The sequence below is a fragment of the Epinephelus lanceolatus genome, chromosome 5, assembly GCF_041903045.1.
Source record: "Epinephelus lanceolatus isolate andai-2023 chromosome 5, ASM4190304v1, whole genome shotgun sequence".
In the NCBI taxonomy this organism is placed as follows: Eukaryota; Metazoa; Chordata; class Actinopteri; order Perciformes; family Serranidae; genus Epinephelus; species Epinephelus lanceolatus.
In genome coordinates, this window is record NC_135738.1 from 20,268,611 (window position 1) to 20,285,217 (window position 16,607).

A 16,607-nucleotide genomic window follows, 5' to 3' on the forward strand; every position below is an offset into this window, starting at 1 on the left:
GATATTTATTGAGTGCTAGCAAACAACAACAACAACACAAACAATTACAAACTGTTTCTACAAAAGAGCACAATGTCTTAAAAAAAAAGTACCTACAGTGACTCGCTCTCACACCCTCTTTATTTTAGTTGTTTGTTTTCCTCACTTCCGTTTCTCTTCTTGTGAGCTGAACTGAACTGTAAATCAGAGTGATTTCCTTCAACGACGAACTCCCCTGTCTTTGATGCCAATTCAACATGGTGAAAGCCGACGAGACCAGGCTAGTGCCAATGGTGTGGGACAAAGAGAAAAAACTAGGGCGACAGGCACTCACTGACGGTGCGACGGCTGACCGTCAGCTTGGTGTGTCAGGGGTAAAGGCTGTACTGACACAGCTAATGTGGCTCAAAACCCTTCAATCAGAACTGTACTTGTTTAGTGGGAAGATACTGTCCTTGAATTGTATCTAAAAGAAACAAAACTTTGAGCATATTCTCCCCCTAACCGTCTGAGTCAGAAGGCGAATTAATCACATTCTTACTCCATATTGCCCTTAAAAGATGAACAGCTCATCACATGTTCCTCTAAATCAAAATTCCCATTAAGCCTGCTGCACTCCCACAGTAGTTGTGAATCATGGATGGGGAAGGCCGTCGTCCATCTTGGAAAACCTGTGTGAAACAGCAAAGTTTGGACGGTTCCTCTGATTTACAGGTTCAGCGGTGAATTGCAGTGAGAGGAATGTATTGTTTTTGAGCAGCCAGGCTTACAGTGCTTTATGAGTAGGTTTTATTTTTCATTGTTGTGGCTCACTCCCAGTGCCGACTGCCAACTGAGTAATCCTCAGCCGCTGAATGCTGTTTGTGGTTGAACTGGACTTCAAGAGATTAATTCACTTTTTTGTGTTCATGTGTGTGTGATGACTTAAAGAGAGGCTGCTTTGGAAAAATTTGGACTGCAGTATAAGAGTTTAAGGGGATGTATGGCTGCATCCTTAATGTCATCCTATATTAGTTTTTGTCACAAAAGCATGTAACCAAAGTACAGCCATGATGATTGCAGGTGTTTAGAGAGCTGCTGGGTCTAAAATTCAGTAGTTAAAAACAAAAAAACACAGTTTTTGTTCTCTTCTGAGGTGGTGGTTCTGAACATTATCAGTCTAATAAGCCAATTTCTCCTCCCTTTCTTTTTCATGTTATACTACATCTCCCGTCTTGAGTTCTTCTTTCTTTATACCTTCCTCTTCTTTTTCCTTCTTGACGTCTTCTTCATCTTCTTCCATCATCTGCTCTATCAAGTGCTGGCCCTCAAACTCTACCTGACATTTGCAGCGTTTCGTTTTTTTTTTTTTCCCTCCAGCCTCGCTCCGTGTCCCGGTCCCAGCCTTGTCATTCCTGTAATCTCCTGAGCCAGGTCCGCCGGTGCGACCAGTGCTTGTGTGCGACAAGGGCTGTGTGTGGTAGCCTGGTACAGCCCTTTCTCATGACTGGAGAATAATCCTCATTATAACACTCACCGAGCCTTTCTCACACACACACACGCACACATATGCTTTTGCACATAGGCATGCACGCGCAGACACACACACACACACACACACACACACACACACACACTCACACACACATTTGTTACCCTGATCTGCAACTCTCGGGTCTACAGAAGAAAGTCTTTCGGCCCGAGTAGGGAAACATGTGAAAAATTAGAGAGGAATTGTTCTTCTCATCTTCTGTTTCAGGTGCTTTCATCTCAAGGACGTCATCATGCTTTGGCTACGCGCAGGTACTCTGCCGCTCTGTCTGCTCTGCTTCTCTGTAGATGTGATTTATTAGTCCCTACCTGATGAGGGGCTTTCTGTCCGTATTCACGCCTTAATCAATATCTGTGTCATAGTGATGCTCTTTACTCTTTTACCAGTAACCCTGTCTTGTGAACAAATAGAGAAGGTCTGTAACTCTCAGGCTGGATGTTGGAGCTGTCTAACACTTCCTAGTGTAGATTTGACACATTTCCTTTCATTTACTTTCGTGTCTGTGTGTGTTACATTGTAGGCACAATCCCTGTGCTCGTAGGCTGTGCAGCATCTTGTAGAAGAACAACTGAGGGATTGTTTGCTTCTGTATGCTGATTAAATTGACATCACTAAGAGCTGTCAGGTTATTTTTAGTTGATTTTTGTGAAAATTATCTCCAAAAAAATGCTCTAAGATTCAAGACATAGTGGCAGTGGCACCTCTTAATTTACTGTAGATGTCTACCTGTTATGTAATACCTTGAATGATTCCACAAACATCAGTTTTAATGTTTGTTTAGCTTTTTAAATAATTAGTTCAGTATGTAATTTGATGTTAAATTTCTTAGAAAGTGTATTCACCGTCTGCACAATGTGTGTGTATATGTGTTGAGGGTGTGCAGCCATGTTCATTGTGGTCTAACTGTTTGATAATCAGATGGACTTTGTTCCTTCTTTGAAAGTGTTTAATTATTAACACACACATGTGAGGATATACAAATCTCATTTGGAGGCAAAACTCTGCGTAAAATGTAGCTTTTATGTTAGTTTAAATTAGTTTTCTCGCCCGTCGTTGGCCTTAATAATAGTTAACACAACTCTATATACTACCATTTTTGAAAGAAACATGTAAGGAAAAGGAAAAGCTGTGCATTTGATTGACTGATAGAAGTCGAATCATGTTTGATTGGCACCCACACACTCGGTCCTCTGTTTGTGTTCATTTTAGATTATTACTCTGCTGACAACCAAGGCATTGAAATGGTGGCATAACACACACACAAACAAACAAACACACACACATGCACGCAAATGCTTAGAGGCATACACACACACACAAACACACACACACACTCCCCTCTCAGCCCCTAATCTCTCAAAAGGCCAGTCTGTATCGAAGTTGGACTGACAATCATTTCACTGTTCCTTGTTGAACACAGCTGGACAGAGAAAAACATAGAGGGCGGGGAAATTTACACATCCAGTTCACAGCTATTTAAACTTAACTGATTCATTGATTTGGGGATTACAGTTACTTAATTTATGTTTCTAGCAGTCTTTACCCGCACAAGAATGGCAGTTTGACAGCGTTTCCCATAGCTGTCCTTTAATCATTGTAAATCAAGGTGGTGAAAGTATCTTAAAGAGGCAACAAACATGCTGAATCTGACCTCAGCGAACATGTTCATCCACTGCACAGTTATAAGAGACTTAGGACAAACTAATTTTTATTGCCTTGGCTTTGTAGGGTTGTTGTTTTCTGTTACACCTCTGTCCAGCATACCTGTAGCTCCTGTGATTTCATTTCACCAATGACATCTTCATTGTAGCAGGACATTCCTCCACCCTATGAACTGTACACCTGTTAACTTCCTGGTACCTCCTTTCAAGTTACCTAAATGTGCTTTTCTCAGTATAGTAGTCTTGCTGTACAGGCAAATTACAAATAAGATTATCATTATTTTTTGTGCCTCAATGTGCAATTTCATTATAGTCTCATCTGTGTCAGAAAGTGGTATCCCACAAGTGTTACGTTCACTTTACAAGCAATTGTGGCCCAAATCCGATTTTTTTTTTCTATCATGTGACAGATCTGATTTTTTCAGAGTAGTGTGGACACAAAAATCAGATTTTTTTTTCTGATCAGATTTGGGCCACTTTCATATGTGGTCCTAAATCCCATACATAAGCAATCACTGGCCATGTGACCACTTTGAAAACAGTTATATCGGAATTTGCGTTTTTCATACTTCACTGCACAGACGCAGATCACTCACCATACAGTGTCGGAACAGTCCGTAGAAACTGCAAATGGTGGAAACTACAGCTTTCTCATGGGGACAGTTTGCCAACATGCTGTGACAGTGTTGTCATGAGGCACTGCCAGACATATTGGAATGTAGCCTGGGACATCCTATAGGATTGGAGGAACTGCTCCTCAGTGAAACCCTCCACATGGCAACCCCACCTGTCCGGACTATTGTCCCATCCACACCTAAACTTCTCTAACCACAGAACTACCAGCAAAAGCTGCTAACAAAGCCAGTAAAGCGCGTTTGTACGACATCCCATTATCCTGAAAACAAACTCTCTTTGCTCCGAAGGGCCATTTCTCTGAAAATATGCTACACACTCTCCCAAACAGAAGCACAGTGCTAATTATTATGCAGAATTACTTATCGGACCTTCCTACTCTGGCGATCAATCAGCAGATAACAGTTGCACGGCTGTGTAATTCATTTTTTCCCCAAATTTCCGCCAAAAGTTTTGTAAATGTGTGATGTCAGATATGGTTGACTTCAAACATGAATATGAACAGTCTAGGCGGACACATCAGATCTGGGGGGAAAAAAATTGGAATTGAGCATTAAGCCCTGTAATGTGTAACGTAGCCTTATTCTCTCATGCCCCAGTCTTTAAAAGGTTAAGTGCAACCAATTAAAGCAGATATAATCTATATTTTTTACTGTAACAGTGTATCAGCTGACGATATGAAAACAATGTAACAGTGTGAAAGAGATCACTCTTAATGATTGTCAAAAATTATCACTCAAACCTAGAGCTCCCCTCAGTATTTCAAAGCTAAAGAGCAAGATATTTCCATAGGGAGTTGGTAGAGACCAAAAATGGAGTTAAAAGAGAGTGAATATTTGATTTAAATTCATCAGGTGGACAGGAACACAACTCCAAATGAATGATTATTTTGCTCCTTACCTGCTGGATATGCAAATAAGAAATGGTTTGTTCATAAGTTTGTCACTAAACTTGAAAGGATTCAATTTTGTGTTTACAACTTGTTTGCACTGCCCCCAAGTGACCAAAATCAAAACAGTTATTGCAGGTTTAAATGTGCTGTAAGTAAGTTTGGTGAAAGACAGTGGATGGTTGAATCTCATTCCCAAATCATCAAATAATGATGCTTTGGTGGACAGAACCACCAACCCAGGGCGTCCATATTTGTCATTTAGATTATTGTTTTGAATGTCTATCATTTTCAGTAGCATGCTCAAGTCAATCAATGTATGTGTATTGCCCCAGATAACAAATTTGCCTTAAAGGAGCTATATGTAAGAAATCTAAAGCAAACAGTCGTAAAATCCTCCTAATATGTCACAGAGACTAAGGAATAATGTTCATATAACATATGATCTCACCGACAACAATAGTACAGCCAGAATATTCGCATTTAAAAAAAATTTTTTACGGTCCGCAAATCATGTTTATGTTTTGAATTTGTGTTTTCGCCTGTTGCGCCACCCACTGCCGTCTACCAGTCACGCAGTCAGTAGAGTCTCAGCATCAGTTACAGTTACGACTGAGCTACAGCAGCACAGCAAGCAGCATTAGCAGTGTCCCGGTACATAGCATTAGCAGTCTCCTCAGCTGTATCCCGGCAGCAGCGTTAGCAGCAGAGAAGCCGGACTTGCTCGAACGGTCCGCTGGAAAACGGAAGATCAAAGACGCGGCGACGCGGCCCTGCCACGGCAGCCGCCCGTGGGCAAACAAATCAGTCTCCAGCGTGCCGCTGTCCAGCAACCTCGAATCTGTAGGGGAGGGGGGGCGGACACGACTCGCGGCAGTATTTTGAATTTGAGTGCAGTAACTGTTTTGGCCACATTCTTACATACAGCGCCTTTAAAAGAGCGCAGCCTCATAGTACGTCTCTATTTAGTTTCCAAATTTAGGTATGTCTCATTCTACCATATTTTCTGAAAGGGTTTAGAGCAGCTAACTCAGCACTAAGTACAAAAATATTTAATGCACACAGCTGGGTTTTAGGAGAGGATTGGATTTTTGATCAAGGTCTTGAACTCATGCCACTCTTGACTTGAACTCAACTGCACTCGGTCTTTGACCTCTCTTGGACACAACTTCATTACAGCCCTGTTTCATATTCTGCCCTCAGTCTTCCTCACAGGTTTTCCCCTCTATCATTCCATTCTTGGACATTAAACTTGTGTTCTGTCTTTCTTGCCCCCGCTCTCCTCAACCTCCATCTATCTACCCTCCCCTCTCCCTCCATCTCTCTATTTTTCGTTATCAGGCCTGCCAGCTTAAATTTACTGCCTATTTGGGTGGGGTGAACATCTGGATCTTATTTAAGGGGAACCATCCTGCTTTTCTCCCCTCGCACTGGCACGTATCAAGAGACATTAACCATCTGTTTCTGTCCAGAGAGAGAAATTCAGTCAGTGTAAATAGGCTAGTTTTCTCCAGAAACTTGGTAATGTGAGGAATTATAAAGGTAAACAACAGAATTTGGAGTGTTCTTGATTTGATTGGTTGGAGACAGGTAATTTGGTTTGTGGGTTTAATCACTGAAGGTTGTAAGATGTTGATATTTGTTCTGTAAACTGGGGACAACGCACATATTATTCCTTAGATAATATGGGCCATTAAATCATTTTTGGTGAACGGAAGCAAAATGTGAAGAGGGTTAGGAGGGAATCCGTGACAATAATACTGGTAGTAACATTGTAGCTGTGTTTCTGATGAAGAGTGAAGCGTTAGTAGAAGACAAAAAAGAGGGAAAAGGAGAATTTTTTCCAATGCTAACACAAAAATTCCTTGCATTCCCAACTGAGTAGCTGCTAATCTATCAGAGAAAGTGTGTGTGTGTGTGTGTGTGTGTGTGTGTGTGTGTGTGTGTGTCAGAGAAAGAGACAGTGAGAAAGACTGGGGTTGCCTGCCCACCCACTATATACCAGTTCCTTACCCTCTGCTTCACCCCCTCCATCCTGCTCCCCCTCTCCTCTCCTACATTCTCTTTGTTTCCAGCGTCTGCAGTCTGGGACAACTGGTGACAGTTTTAAAGAAAATGCATCACTCTCTCTCATCTAACATTTTTAATTGGGTGCTCTGGGTGCAACAGCAAAGGTCGGTTCATATAAAGTGATTTACTCTTTTCTAAATATATGCATAAGCAAGTGCTTGTTCTGCGTGTTGGTGTTTTAAAGATTAAGTGGGGTCATGTGTTTGGGATTTGTGCGGCTTTGGCTATCAAAGGGTGAAAATGACCCTGGGGTGAAGTAAGGCAAGCATAAGGGAATTATGAAATTACTAAAAAATACGCTATATCATTATGTAAAAGTATTTTAAATTATGCCACACACGACAAGAAGAAAAAACATTTTAGATTTATTTCACCTTTACGGTAGATGTCAATTGTAGTAAACAAAGAAAATGGAGAAAACACAACCTAGTGTAGTAACTCATTAGTCCTTTTGTAATTATTATTAAAGTGATACTCAACCAGCTTTGTATCATAACAATGTGGGTAGTATGTGGAAATGAACTGTGGTAAACTTCCCTCCATCTTACCAGCGCCCTGATCTTCCTGCTCATCTCTGACGTCATCCAGTGGATTTTTGCTGGCTCTTGGGCTGTTGCTCAAACTACAGATTGTACTTTTTCATATGCCGCCTCCACCACAGACACAAAGAGTGCAGAAGCAGATCGAGAGAGAGACCCGCCCCTCTCTGTCTCAGACAAACTTAGATCAAACTGTTAAACTAGGTAAATGGACAAAACTTTCTAGTCCTCTGACCACTCAAAGCGCTTTTTACACTATTTGTCACATTGACCCATTCACACAGAGGTGGCCGAGGCTACCATACAAAGTGCCACCTGCTACCCATACACTGATGGAACAGCCACCAGGAGCAAATTGGGGTTCAGTATCTTGCTCAAGGATACTTCAACAAGCGGACTGGAGAAGCCAGGGATCAAACTACTGATCCTCTGATTAGTGAACAACCCAGTCTACCCTCTGAGCCACAGCTGCCCAAGGCAGGGCACCCATCAAAAAAACAAAAACAAACAAGATTGTGTTACTATTTCCACCTACAATGATTACAGAAACATTTTAGTGCACAGTTTGCCTGTAATATGAGAATTTATGAACAGGAAGTGGGCACCATACTGTTTCCTGTATTGTAAAAACAGTCTGAAAAAAACTGACAATTACATTTATCAAATATAAACCAAGATTGTGTTACTGTATTGCCTATTTCCACCTACAATGATTACAGAAACATTTTAGTGCACAGTTTGCCTGTAATATGAGAATTTATGAACAGGAAGCGGACACCATGATGTTTTCTCTATTGCAAAAACAGAGTTTGGAAAAACTGATAATATTATTTATCAAATATGAACCAAGATTCTGTTACTGTGTTGCCTATATCTCACCTAAAATGTTTTCAGAAAACATATTTTAGCTTACTGTTTAACTATCATTTAAGATCGTTTGTTACCAGCTAACCGTCATATTACTTTGTGTCAAAATGGACAAGCTCATGTTACATCACCCACCAGTGGGAGTATTTATAGGTCCAGTGCTGTGCAGTGCATTCTGGTAGTTGTAGGTTTTCTAACTCTTGAGCAAAACCAAATGCAACAGCTCGTTTCCTCTGTTTTCTATGGTCATATAGCACCAATCTCAAAAGTATTTCTGTGTATTTGTTTTACTGTATAGACAGGCTAGTTTTATGGAAAGGCCGTCTTTTCAGCAGTGAAATACTTCTTTAATTATGTCAACTGTGATTCTTTTTTAATGCGGAAAGGCAGCGGGGGTACGTAATAGTAACCGTTAACTGGAGTGATTCCAGTCTATATATGTAAGCAGTTAGAGGCAGTGAATCATCAGTATGTAATCTGTAACGTCAATTACTAACACATTTTTAGACTGTTGGTCACTCCTGTAAGCGTAATCTTTAAATTCTCAGGAAGCAAATTAGAGCTCTGTATGATCTTGCTATGTGTTTGGCAAAAGATTTTTTTTCTGATACAAATGCAATGATTCGATGTAATCAGGTTGTTTGAAGTGTGCACAAAGAGCTTAAAATGATAAGCAGGGTTAATAGTGCATTATTAGACAGATAGATAGTCTTACAGGGAATTGTTACAACACAAGCTTGTGTCGAAACCAGAGCTTTAGTGGCAGTGTGTGGAGTTGCTGAAAGATTCCCGTTGCTAATTCCCAGATGCTCTCCATCTCCCCTCTGTGTTCCCGACCCTCCCTTCACTACAGGTCATGATATTATCAGTTCTCTGGAGCCAGCCAACATCGACACCAGTATCCTGGAAGAGTACATCAGCAAGGAGGACGATAGCACTGACATGTCAGTAGGGACTCCAAACCAACCCAGCAACGTCAAAACAACACGCACCAACCGAATCAGATCATGTCGTTACAAAGGAATTTGTTATTTCTGATAAGGCTAATCCTCTTTTTTCTTCTTTTTCTTTCTCCCAGCTGTTTCTCAGAGGTCCACAGTACCCCAGGACCAAATTACTCATCTCCCCAGGCAGGAGTGTCCTCCTCTGGGGGGTTGGTGTGTGGTGTGAGCCCCCCTATCCCACTGCGCCAAGGAGCCCCTCCGCCTGGGCCTCCTAACTGTCAGAACGCCTACCCCCCAGGTCCATCCCTGGGCCTCCGACACAACTACCTCTGCCTGGGACAGCAGCAGCAGCAGCAGCAGCAGCAGCAACACCAACACCAGCAGCAGCAGCAACAGCAGGCTCACGTCAAGCCCGAGCACAGGGGCCATTACGCTCCAGGGTGAGCACAATACCACGGAGGTGGATGGATAGAAGGACATGAAGTATAGCATGCATTGACACTTAGGAATGTTCAAAAAAAGGTTCAAGACATTCCCACAACTCACATCTTAAACATGAAATCAGGTGGAAGTTTCAGAAGATGACGCAGTATATATTTTTAAAGCATGCAGCGAAACCAGACACACACCCTGCTACAGGCCCATTATGCAATCAATACATGATTAAGCTTCATTTGTACAAATAAAACACTAGCTGGACCCGAGAGGGAGGGAGACTGATAACAGCCAGAGAGAGAGTCAAATTACATCCTGCAAAAAAAAAAAATCCTGACGCACAAAATCTTGTGTAAATAACGTCTTACACTTACTCTGATCCCAAAGGAAAGGTTCTCTCTTAAATATAATGGCAGTTTAGAAAATAAGAAGAATATAAGAGGAGGCACTTACCAACTTAAAGCATGGTATTTCTTTAAGGATTTCTGTGATTTGAAAGTGGAACGTTACTGTTTTTGTGACTATAACATCGTCTACCTTCTGTTTTTTAGGACACTACCTGAGTCCCCCCCAGACTCCAGCTCAGAGCCATACTCTCCTCAGCAGGTGAATGGTAAGTAATGTCTTTTTCCTCTCAGTGCTGAAGTGTGTAGAACGAATATGACAATGACATGTAACAAACAGAAATGGTGCTTTAATCTGTAGTCTGCTCTCAGACAGTCAGAGGAACCCACTGAAGTATTCACGGTGTATGTGGGTCTCAGTCAAATCAATATCTGTTACTCATCACTTTGTGTTTGAACAGAGCATAAAGAAAAAGGGAAGTTCATGTGCAAACCAATCAATAAACTGAATGTAGCGTCTGTCATTTATAAACCAACAGTTTATATAGTTTGTGTAGAAAATGGATTTTATCCACTAAATTAAATGATCTGAAATCAGCTTTTTAAGCTTTCATGTTAAGAATGAACCAGTGTATGGTTGGCTTGTTTTAACATTACGAACTGAACAAAAACAGCGCTCAAAGTCATTATGTACTTCTTGCCGCTTACACACCTGTGTTGGTCTTGCCCATTAGTAAAAAGGTGTGGAAGAGTGCTATCTGATGGGCAACCCTCTAGTTCTCCAGTTTGAAACAATGGAAAATACCTTCAGTTAAGGTTGTAGGGAAGTAGAATGAAGTGCAGTCTGAAATGCAGAACTGACAGATGAGTCTTAAGGAGAAAAAGCGGCCTTCTGTGTGTGATCAAATGTATTTGGAAAAAACAGTATGTATAATGGTGTAGACAAGGGGTGTCAAACTCACTTACGCCATTTGATCTCAGATGGGCTGGACCAATAAAACCATCGCATGATAACCTATGAGTACCATCAGCTCCAATATTTTCCCTTCTTTTGTGTAAAGAATTACAAGTACATTTTGTAGAGGCTCATCCTTTTACAAAACAGATGAACAGCCTGAGATGTCTCAAGAAAAATAAATGCAGTTTCAGCAGTATGTCTGAGTTTCTCCACATTCGGTCAGTCTTCCTCTCACTGTCATTACATGAGCATTTATCCAAATATTTCCTGATACAGATTCTTTTGAACTGAAGCTGCTGATTGACAATATTTTGCACAGTGTCCACTATCTTTAAACATGATCACAGCAAGTCTTCATGGTTATATCAGAGAACTGTATCCAGGTCAGGGTGGAAAAGGCTCTGAAGCAGAATTTTACACAAAGTAGGCAACGCATTGCTCCTAAAATCTGGCACCCCTTAGTAAAGTCATCTAGTGGGCCGGATCGGACCCTTTGGTGGGCTGGTTCTGGCCCATGGGTCGTATGTTTGACACCCTTGGGGTAGATGTTATGCTCCTTTCCTGTTGTGTCTTCCAGATCCTCATATGATTAGGACCATGACACCAGAGAACATGTGTCACATGACTCCAACACCACCCCTCCCACCACATGGGCACTATCCCAGCATGCACCGGGACATGTACTTGAAGCCTGAACCCATGATATCCCAGTATCCCATTGGTCCAGCCACTAGCGGAAGTGGAGACATGCAGCAGACTCAGATGCTCCATCAGCTACTGCAGCACCCTCAGGGGCAGGAGTGAGTCATGAGCATATGCAGGAGGGTGGAGGGAGGGTTTTGCTGTCCAGTTTGTATGGAGCAGAAGGAGTAGAAATGTGTGCAGTTTTTGACTGTGTTTCCCTTTCCTCCAACAGCGGCATTCCTGTTCACCAGGCCAAGAAGAGGAAGCACTCTGACTCCCCCAACAGCACCCTCAATTCCCAAATCCTCACAGGTATCATCAAACAAGAACCAGGTAGGCAGGCATCTTTCTTCTCTTCCTCGCCTCCTCTACCTCACTCTCACCTGCTCTTATCTACCCTTTAACTCATTCAACACATTCTTAGCATTCTTCTATCTTGATTTAATTGCTGCTCTCTTTTTTTTTTTACAGGTTTAATGCAGGATGCAGACAACGCCTACCTGGACCCAAACTATCAGTGCATTAAGTGGCAGCCTCACCAGCAGAACAAGTGGACACCACTGTATGACGCAAACTGCAAAGAGCTGTGGGTGGACTTTGTTTTGGCATATCTGTACATCTTGAGGTTTTTATTCTGGGGGAAAAAAGAGCTGAAAGCACTGTGCAGAGAGCCAAGACTGAAAAGATGTTATAATTGGTTCAATGAATAATTCAACAAAGTATACAGCAGGAGTGTCAAAGGAATAGCAGGGTTGCAGAGGTCTACAAATTCCTCAGAGGTGAGCTGTGTGGGGGAGTGAGCGAGAGCAGGGTTTCGGCTTAGAAAGACAACGCGAGGAGGGGGTAAAGGGAGAAATTAGTGTACACCTACTTTTGCTTTTGCAATGCCAAAATAGAAAAAAAGTATAGATAGGGAGGAAGGTTGAAATGAACTCACAAGACCTTTCAGATATGTTATCAAAACCACCTGGTTGCCCATCACAACATTTAGCTCACTACACCTACGTAAGGGCACGGAGGGTTTTCATTTGTTTTACATTTGATTTATTAAGTCTTTGAGATTATTTCAGTCCTCGGTGTCATAAAGTAATGGCAAGAAAATGGGAAAACCGAGGCCCAGGGGCATATGCAGGGGTGTCTAACAATGAGGAGACTTTTATTTCAGCGGTGGCGCCAGACGTTGTAAACATTCGGGGCTCAGCCCAAACCTAGGGTGGTCCAGGGGCATTGGGAGAGATTTTTTTTTCCAGTTTACATCACCTGTATATGCACTATTTGTCAAGCCATTTGAGATAATAAAATGCCTAAAATCTGTAGATCATATGGGAAAAACATGATGGTTGCCAAAGTAAAAAATTCATCTTATAGACTGAATCCCAATGTTTGTTTACAGTAACTGACTTGTAGAAAACCCCCCATGTAACATTCATGACAGAAAATGGTGCTTAAAAACTGCTGTCTTAGTTATTAAGTTTTTAGCGACCAAGGAAAAAAACAACATCAGTTTAAGTGTATGCTATATTCAGAGTATTTTACTGCTTTACCTTGCCGTCAGTGTCTAGTGTGTCAGATAAAGCATGAAAATATTCCAAATATATCCTACACTTGCACTGATATTGATTTTTTTTTAAGGTGGCTAAGATATACTTTGCTGCGACCCTGTCCACAGCAGTTCATTGCTCAGCTTCCGTGCCGGTTTATCAAAGACCGACACAGTATATAAAATTAGCACAACAGAAATATCTGATTGGCCAGACCATCATGTTTAACTATATATCCTTAAATGTTACAGTGAGGAATGAAAATGATGACAGAAATAACAAGTGTGACATCTTGGTGAATCTGTCTATTTTGTATCTAAGCTTTCTCAAACTGTCTTCATCATTCCAAAACCATGTCACAACAAACGCTGAGGTTGACTTATTTTAATTCCTGACACCTAAAAAGAGACAAAAATTGTCGAATCATAATATTCTTAAATTACATTACATTGATAGGGTCGGACTTTGGCATAAACAGCATTACAGATCTTGAAACCTACTTTTGTTACACTATGCTGGAGTCGAGTTTACAGAATGAATGTAACAAACCATCAAATCAAATCATTTACATTTGAATCCATACCATAATAATCTGCAGCGCTCCAATTACAAATCAAGGATCCCCAACAATACCAAGAAAATGTTAATAAAATTTTATTTGTGTAGCACCTTTCAAAACCAAGGTTAGGAAGTGCTTTGCAAAAGAAAAAATGTCTAATTCAAGTTCATTACAAACATTACAACAGGAGAAAAAAAGCACAACAAAAACAAAGGACTAAATGTGGGTTTCAGTACTCTGAATTGAATATGAGGCCAGATGTACATTTATTAATTATATTAGATGTCTTTAGGGAATATTATAGTAGGGTAACAGCATATCTGAATGACTAAAAGTTGTAGATATTTTAACAACCTAAAGGTCCCCTCTACTCCGCCTCTGGTTTATTTACAGAAAAAAAGTATTTTATGATGGTACTACAGGGAAATAAGAGAGTTGCCAGTCACATCTCCATGTCAGCTCCCCTTATAGATTATAAAATGTTGCCCATATCTTTGCCAAATCACATACATTACATATGCTCCGTCAACATGTGTCTCTGATGGCATGGACCTGAAAAACATGTAGAGGACTCCTGTTAATAGTCAAGAGTCTCCCCCTGGTGATAAAATGGCAAAAGTCAGCAGTATGCAGCAGCTTCTACACTTTCCACTTTTCTTAAACCCTATGTGCACTTCCTATTCACATTATCTATATGTCGCAATCTCTTTCCCTTTCTGTAGTCCAATGCCAACCTACCGTGTCGATGCTGACAAGGGCTTCAACTTCTCCTTGGCTGATGATGCCTTTGTCTGCCAGAAGAAGAATCATTTCCAGGTCACAGTATACATAGGCATGCTGGGAGAACCCAAGTACATCAAGACAAGTGAGGGCCTGCAGCCCATCGACTGCTTCTATCTCAAACTCAACGGAGTAAAGGTGCGCGGAGGCGAAATAGTGAGCATGACCTTAACTTGACAGATAATTAGCTCTACAGTGTTTAGTGTATATTTTATTTCTGTCTTGATTCCCAGGTGGAGGCCATGAATCAGTCTATCAGTGTGGAGCAGTCACAGTCTGATCGCAGCAAGAGACCCTTTAAGCCAGTGCTGTGAGTGTCAGATCTTTACTGGATAAGTTCATGACTCAGTATTTAGCTGTGGAAGGCAGATTGTTTGCATAATGTGTTTGTGATTCTGTTCCTTCCAGGGTCACCCTGCCCTCAGAGCAGGTCACAAAGGTCACAGTGGGGCGGCTCCACTTCAGCGAGACCACGGCAAATAACATGAGGAAGAAGGGCAAACCAAACCCTGACCAGAGGTGAAGGACATCCCATCACATGTAAACACAATGAGTCACCATGATCCTGTCAAAGCTTCAGCAGTCACATCTAGTCCTGATGTTTTTGTCCTCGCAGGTATTTCATGCTGGTGGTGGCTTTGCACGCTCAGTCCCACAGTCAGAGCTACACTGTGGCTGCCCAAGCGTCTGAGAGGATCATCGTCAGGGTAACGTCTGGCCATGTCTGTCTGCCTCCTACAACAATCATATCCCTTGTGAATGTGACACCTTTGGTCTCTTTTACATACCTTTCTGCACTAAAAATATCACTGAGTAGATCACATCTTTTCCATTGTCTGTCTTTCCATTCATTTAATCTGCGTGACTGTGATCCCCTGCACACTTATTGTACACTCTAATACACACAATAAGCTGTGCTGTGAAAACCATGTATCTTTAAGAACTTTAAGAAGTGTCTTCACTCATAATGAAACATTTGACCACACAGTTAATGAAAACATAAGGTGTAAATGCATGTTTTTCACTGGACAGCGTTGGCATTGTGCTTACTCTACGTGTAAAACATGGAATTACAGTGTATAGTTAAAGGTATACTGTGCAGTAATAATTGGCTGGTGTTTGTAAACACAAAAAGTAAAAGTGAAAGCCAACAATGTGGCATTTCGCCTCGCTATATCTGCAGTTTTTTCAGCGCTGTGTCCCACCCTGGGTTCGAACCAAGACCCCTGTTGAGGCAACAATGCTAACCACTGCCACCGTGCCTCCCACGGTGGTGCAGTGGACTTTATATCTGTAACACTGCACAGTGTGCCCTAACTGCATGAACTTAATAAGTTTTAGAGCTATTTGAAATCTGTACAATCACATTAAAATTATTTTCAGCTGATTAGGCTTACATGAGAACAGAATTTGGTGAATAAATTTGCTTTTTCAATAAGTTTTGAACACCGGCTAAGCTATAAGGTCTAATGTTGAGTCAACACTATTCATCTTAGGCTTGTGTTAAAGGAATAATTCCACATTTTGGGTAATACACCTATTTGCTTTCTTGCCTCATACCTGTACACTAAATATGTGGCTGGAGCCAGCAGCTGGTTACCTCAGCTTAGCATGAAGACTGGAAACAGAGGAAACAATTATCCTGTCAATGACTAACAAAACAAAATCAGTGAAATCTGCTAACCAGCACCTCTAAAGCTCACAACAGGAAAGAAAGTGTAGATACAAATTGTGGTTGTTTTACTGGTAGCAGAGCACTCCACTGGTTGTCTGAAAGTGGTACCTATCTTCTTATTTAACTCTTGGCAGGAAAGCAAATAAACATATTTTCCAAAACATAGATCTATTCCTTTAAAAATGTTGCCATTATTTGGATCTTTTTGGCACATCTTTTAGAAACATCTGAACTGCTGTTTGTCTATGCACCCTCTCCTTTGTCTCTCTGTTACAGGCATCCAACCCAGGCCAGTTTGAAAGTGACAATGAGGTGCTGTGGCAGCGTGGCCAACTGCCGGACTCAGTCTACCACCACGGGAGAGTCGGCATCAACACCGACCGGCCGGACGAGGCTCTTGTTGTCCATGGCAATTTGAAAGTCATGGGCTCCCTGGTTCATCCGTCTGACATCAGGGCCAAAGAAAATGTCCAGGAGGTCAGGATGACACTCAGTGTGTATGTATATGGGTGTGCGTT

The 16,607-nt window shown here is 41.5% G+C and overlaps 1 protein-coding gene across 8 annotated transcripts in view; it reads left to right on the forward strand.

Moving 5' to 3' along the window:
• myrf (myelin regulatory factor) overlaps positions 1-16,607 on the forward strand; it is a 30,080-nt gene that overhangs the window by 3,967 nt on the left and 9,506 nt on the right. For 2 of the 8 annotated variants that reach the window (XM_078167849.1, XM_078167854.1), the window contains exons 2-12: positions 9,023-9,113; positions 9,248-9,553; positions 10,100-10,161; positions 11,428-11,650; positions 11,767-11,867; positions 12,006-12,120; positions 14,357-14,570; positions 14,648-14,724; positions 14,823-14,933; positions 15,031-15,136; positions 16,366-16,566. In XM_078167849.1, coding sequence (XP_078023975.1) covers positions 9,023-9,113; positions 9,248-9,553; positions 10,100-10,161; positions 11,428-11,650; positions 11,767-11,867; positions 12,006-12,120; positions 14,357-14,570; positions 14,648-14,724; positions 14,823-14,933; positions 15,031-15,136; positions 16,366-16,566 — 1,607 coding nt within the window. Of the gene's footprint in view, positions 1-1,653; positions 1,762-9,022; positions 9,114-9,247; positions 9,554-10,099; positions 10,162-11,427; positions 11,651-11,766; positions 11,868-12,005; positions 12,121-14,356; positions 14,571-14,647; positions 14,725-14,822; positions 14,934-15,030; positions 15,137-16,365; positions 16,567-16,607 lie in introns of those variants that run through there. The other 6 variants (XM_078167853.1, XM_078167852.1, XM_078167850.1 and 3 more) reach the window with 6 other exon arrangements.